This window comes from Scyliorhinus torazame, chromosome 16, assembly GCF_047496885.1.
Source record: "Scyliorhinus torazame isolate Kashiwa2021f chromosome 16, sScyTor2.1, whole genome shotgun sequence".
NCBI lineage: Eukaryota > Metazoa > Chordata > Chondrichthyes > Carcharhiniformes > Scyliorhinidae > Scyliorhinus > Scyliorhinus torazame.
Genome location: NC_092722.1, coordinates 83,831,576 through 83,837,575, shown reverse-complemented (window position 1 = coordinate 83,837,575; position 6,000 = coordinate 83,831,576). Strand labels below are relative to the sequence as shown.

Below are 6,000 nucleotides of genomic sequence, written 5' to 3'. Positions count from 1 at the left end.
GCCACACACACGCATGCAACACAATATGTTCTGGCCCGTTAGGGAGAACTAGAAGCAGATTCCCTGGCTCAGGCACACACAACAGGCCGAGAGGCCTTCAACTGGGCACTAGGCCGTAAACAGAGCCTTTCTCTCTCTCCCACGCACTCACTCACTCTCGCCCCTATCCTCACCTCCAAGTAGGGTGAGAGATGTGTTGGGTGTCCAGCAATGAAACGAGGGCTGATTCCAAGAGGAAGTGAGAAAGGGGCTGAGTGAAGGAGGGAGCTTTGTTTAAAAAGACAAACACGTCGCGACCTGCTTGACACCAAAAGGAATATGGCCAACTGTGGTTCGGGGCACACGTGAGATCCACACAGGGACATGAAGGGGAGAAGGACACACCACCTCGCCAAACACCCCTGCCCTCCCCTTCACAGAAGATGGCCATCAGCTGGGCTGAGCGACTGAGATAGCGTCGCGGATGATGGCGGGGCGGTGGGCGGGCAGGTGGGGGGGGGGGGAAGGATTTCATGCTCACATTTCGGGAGTGGGGGGGTGTTTGAGGGCGAAATTGTCAGCACCCCTCCCGGAAGCAGCTGCCAACGACACGGGACACCGTATCTGAACCCAGCCATCCCCTCGCACCCCTGCCCATCCGTCCACAGGGAAAACGCTCAGAGGAGGCAACACCGTCGCTTGCGAGTTTCTTTCTCGGGCTCAAGTGCAGCAAGGATCGCCTCATCGAACACGTTCTTCAAACCCCGCTGAGGGAGAGGGAGAGAGAGAGAGAGAGTTAGGAAAATTAACAGCAAACATACCCAAATTGACCTCTGGCTTTTTGTCAAACCCTTTCTTTCACAGCCCTGTATACCTCCAACACTCCATCTCTCTCTCTCACACACTCCTGTATCTGGGGAGGTCTCTAAACCCCCACCCCCTCTCTCTCTCACACACACTCCTGTATCTGGGAGGTCTCTCTAACCCCCCCCTCTCTCTCTCTCACACTCCTGTATCTGGCGAGGTCTCTCTAACCCCCCCCTCTCTCTCTCACACACTCCTGTATCTGGGGAGGTCTCTCTAACCCCCTTTTCTCTCTCTCACACACTCCTGTATCTGGGGAGTTCTCTCTAACCCCCTTTTCTCTCTCACACACACTCCTGTATCTGGGGAGGTCTCTCGAAACCCCCTCCCCCCTCTCCCCCGCCACCACTCTCTCTCACACACTCCTGTATCTGGGGAGGTCTCTCTAACCCCCCCCCCTCTCTCTCTCTCTCTCACACACACACACACACACACACACACACACACACACACACACACTCCTGTATCTGGGGAGGTGTCTCTAGCCCCCCCTCTCTCTCTCACACACTCCTGTAACTGGGGAGGTCTCTCTAACCCCCCCCTCTCTCTCTCACACACTCCTGTATCTGGGGAGGTCCCTCTAACCCTCCCTCTCTCTCTCACATACTCCTGTATCTGGGAGGTCTCTCTAACCCCCCCCCTCTCTCTCTCTCACACTCCTGTATCTGGCGAGGTCTCTCTAACCCCCCCCTCTACTCTCTCACACACTCCTGTATCTGGGGAGGTCTCTCTAACCCTCTCTCTCACACACTCCTGTATCTGGGGTGGTCTCTCTAACCCCCTTTTCTCTCTCTCACACACTCCTGTATCTGGGGAGTTCTCTCTAACCCCCTTTTCTCTCTCACACACACTCCTGTATCTGGGGAGGTCTCTCGAACCCCCTCCCCCCTCTCCCCCGCCACCACTCTCTCTCACACACTCCTGTATCTGGGGAGGTCTCTCTAACCCCCCCCCCCCCTCTCTCTCTCACACACACTCCTGTATCTGGGGAGGTGTCTCTAGCCCCCCCTCTCTCTCTCACACACTCCTGTAACTGGGGGAGGTCTCTCTCACACACTCCTATATCTGGGGAGGTCTCTCTAACACCCACCTCTCTCTCTCTCAGACACTCCTGTATCTGGGGAGGTCTCTCTAACCCTCCCTCTCTCTCTCACACACTCCTATATCTGGGGAGGTCTCTCTAACACCCACCTCTCTCTCTCTCAGACACTCCTGTATCTGGGGAGGTCTCTCTAACCCTCCCTCTCTCTCTCACACACTCCTATATCTGGGGAGGTCTCTCTAACCCCCTCCCTCTCTCTCACACTCCTGTATCTGGGGAGGTCTCTCTAACCCCCTCCCCCTCTCACACATTCCTGTATCTGGGAGGTCTCTCTAACCACCCCCCTCTCTCTCTCTCACTCCTGCATCTGGGAGGTCTCTCTAACCCCCTCCCCCTCTCACACACACCTGTATCTGGGGAGGGCTCTCGAACCCCCCCCCTCTCTCCCTCTTGCTCTCAGGACATTCCTGTATCTGGGGAGGTCTCTCTAACCCCCTCACTCTCTCACACAGACACTCCGGTATCTGGGGAGGTCCCTCTAACCCCCTGTCTCTCACACACTCCTGTATCTGGGGAGGTCTCTCTAACCCCCTCTCTCTCTCACACACTCCTGTATCTGGGGAGGTCTCTCTCTCTCACACATTCCCGTATCTGGGGAGGTCTCTCTAACCCCCCCTCTTTCTCTTGCTCTCACACACTCCTGTATCTGGGGAGGTCTCTCCAACCTGTCATGTGAGAGTACCTTTACGAAAATGGGTGTTTTAATAAATGTACCTTTAAGAAATGGATGTTTATAACTGGGTGTGCAGATAAATATCTGCAGTGAGAGTACCTTGAAGAAATGGTTGTTTATTACTGCAGTGATGTCAGAGAGTGCGTGGAGCTGGGGCTGTCTGTCAGCTTTTTTACTTTCGTTTCAGGCTGTTTGCTGCAGGGTGTGTTTTAATTTTGTTTTCAGAGCTGGATAGCTGCAGTCACAGCCAGAGGGTGTATTAGATCTCGCTCTGTAATCTAAAGACGGTAAATCGATCCTGGTGATTTTAAAACTAATAACAGTAGTGGCTTTAACCTTATGTGCTTCTGGTAAAAGGTGTTTTCAGTCTTATGGATGTTAAAAGGAAAGCTTAAAGAATTACTTTGTGCTGTATTCTTTGGGGGTTGTATTTGAATTAATGGTTGCTAATATGTTCACTGTAGGTTTTAAACAGGTTAATTGAGTTCATAGAATAAACATTGTTTTGCTTTAAAAAAAGACTTTTCCATTTCTGCTGTGCCACACCTGTAGAGTGGGCCGTGGTGCTCCCCATACCACAATCTATTAAAAGCTGTGGTCAGGTGAACTCCATGATACACTTTGGGGTTCTCTAAACCCTGGCCATAACAAATTGGATGCTCGTCCAGGATAAAAGTCTATCTATTGGATTGGCTTTGTGAACTTAAACACAGTGAGGGGTGAGCATATTGTAGGTGTTTTTCAGGTGTGGTATTTTAGTTTAAGTAGGGAGTGTGTTGTGGACAATAGCTTTTTCAGAGGCTCAGACGTTTCTGGGGGGGGTGGAGACGGTCACACGCAGTACCTTACGGACAGAGACTAAAAGCAGACTGTTAGATTTGGCAAAAACATAGTTAACATTACCTGACAAAAATGGGAAAAGATGAGGTAATTATGGCGGGTGGTTAAGCATTTAAAAGTTGCCTGAGATACAGTTTGACTCATTGGAAATGGCAAAAATTCAGTTACAAATTAAACAAATGGAACAGGAGAAAGAATTAAAGCAGCTTGAATATGAAAGAGAGGAAAAAGAGGGGAAAAAGAGGAGGAAAACAGAAAGAATACCCCCAGAACAAAAAGAGAAAGGGAGATACAGATCAGGGAAAAAGATAAAGAGAGGGAGTTTGAACTTCAGAAAATGGCCATGAAACATAAGTCAGTTAAAATTGGCAGACAAAAAGGGAAATGTACAGTTGGATGATAGTGACGAGGATAGTGAGAAAAAAGCATCAAAGTCGCAGGCTTGGTGAGGATCTATTTTAATATGTCCAAATATTGCCAAGGTTTGACGAGGAGGAGGTGGAAGCCTTTTTCATTTCATTTGAGAAGGTGGCTAAACAAATGAAATGGCCACAGGACATGTGGGTATTACTGATTCAAACAAAGCTGACAGGTAGAGCTAGTGAAGTGTTTGCATCACTACCGGAGGAGGTATCTGGGACGTATGAGGTGGTGGAAAAATCCATCTTAGGTGCTTATGAACTAGTGCCTGAAGCTTACAGACAAAGGTTTAGAAATTTAAGGAAAGAATTTTGGTCAAACATACATGGAGTTTGAAAGGCTCAGAGTAATTTTGATAGGTGGATAAGGGCTTTGAAAATAGACAAAATGTATGAAGCTCTCAGAGAAATTATACCATTGGAGGTATTTAAAAATTCAATTCCTGATGTAGTGAGAACTCATGTGGAAGAGCAGAGGGTTAAAACTGCGAGATGAGCAGCAGAAATGGCAGATGATTATGAATTAGTTCATAAATCAAAGCTTGCTTTCCGCCATCAGTTTCAGCCTGTGAGGGATAGAAACTGGGGACATGAGAAATACTCAAGTGGTAAAGGTGATCTGATGGGCGATAATAAGGGGAGTGTACCTCAGATTAAAAAAGAAATCCAGGAGGGTGGAAAAGAAATGAAAAGTTTCAAATGTTTTCACTGCAATAAACTAGGCCATGTAAAGTCACAATGTTGGTGGCTGAAGAAAAGTACTGGGAAGGCTGACGTGGTAAAAACAGGATTAGACAGTGGGGGTTTGTTAAAGTGGTAAAGGAAAGCCCAAGTGAAGCGAAGGAGGTGCAGAAGATTGTGTACAAGCCTGATCAAGAGGTGATTGATAAGAAGGTGCCAGATCTCTTAAAGCATTTACTTGTGTGGGCAAAGTTTACTCATGTGTAGTCAGGAGGAGTAGGTAAAGAAGTCACAATTTTGAGAGATACGGGAGCTAGTCAATCTTTAATGGTAAGAGATGAGATGCAGTCTGGGAAGAATATTACCAGAAAAGGTGGTAATATGTGGAATTCAGGGTTGAGAGGAGCAGTGTTCCATTATATAAGATATGAAGAGTGGTGAAGTGGTGGTAGGAGTAATAGAGAAACTATCTTGTCCAGGAATACAGTTTATCGTGGGTAATGATATAGCTGGATCGCAGGTGGGAGTGATGCCTACTATGGTTGATAAGCCAGTGGAAAATCAGACAACTAAAGTGTTGAAGGACGAATATCCTGTGATTTTTCGGGATTGTATAGTAACAAGGTCGCAAAGTCACAGGTTAAGACAAGAGGATAAATCAAAGAGTGAAGATGAAGTTGAAGTACAATTATCAGAAACAATTTTTGATCAAATGGTTGAAAAAGAACAAGAACAGGTGGAGGATGAGGCGGATATTTTTAGTTCAGGAAAATTGGCGGAGTTACATCAGAAAGATATAGAAATAAAACGGATCTATCAGAAAGCATACACGGAAGAGGAATCTGAGTGTATACCAGAGTGTTATTACCGTAAAAGTGATGTCTTGATGAGAAAATGGAGACCTTTACATATGCAGGTGGATGAAAAATGGGCAGAAGTTCATCAAGTAGTATTTCTGGTAGGGTATAGAAAGGAGGTGATGCGAGTTGCACATGACGGTACCAGTGGGAGGTCATTTGGGAATAAGGAAAACTCAAGCTAAAAACCAGAAACAATTTTTATTGGCCTGGACTACATAAAGATGTAGTTACATTTTGTCAATCATGTCACACATGTCAAGTGATAGGGATACCTCAAACATGGCCAATCCACCTAACCCGCACATCTTTGGACTGTGGGAGGAAACTGGAGCACCCGGAGGAAACCCACGGACACACGGGGAGAATGTGCAGACTCCACACAGACAGTGACCCAAGCCGGGAGAATCGAACCTGGGACCCTGGAGCTGTGAAGCAATTGTGCTATCCACAATGCTACAGTGCTACCACAAGTTATGGATAGCTTAGGACTAAAACAATTTAAATCAACTGCCTACCATCCAGAATCGCAGGGAGCGTTAGAAAGGGGGCATCAGACATTAAAGACAATGTTGAGGGCTTATT

The 6,000-nt window shown here is 47.4% G+C and overlaps 1 protein-coding gene across 1 annotated transcript in view; it reads right to left on the bottom strand.

The window, feature by feature from the left end:
- Positions 1-327: 327 nt before the first annotated feature.
- Positions 328-6,000, bottom strand: part of LOC140392915 (cell division control protein 42 homolog) — a 28,285-nt gene continuing 22,612 nt past the window's right edge. Inside the window, exon 6 of the mRNA XM_072478691.1 lies at positions 328-746. Within this exon, the coding sequence (XP_072334792.1) occupies positions 657-746 (90 nt within the window). The 3' untranslated portion in view covers positions 328-656. The remainder of the gene's footprint in view (positions 747-6,000) is intronic.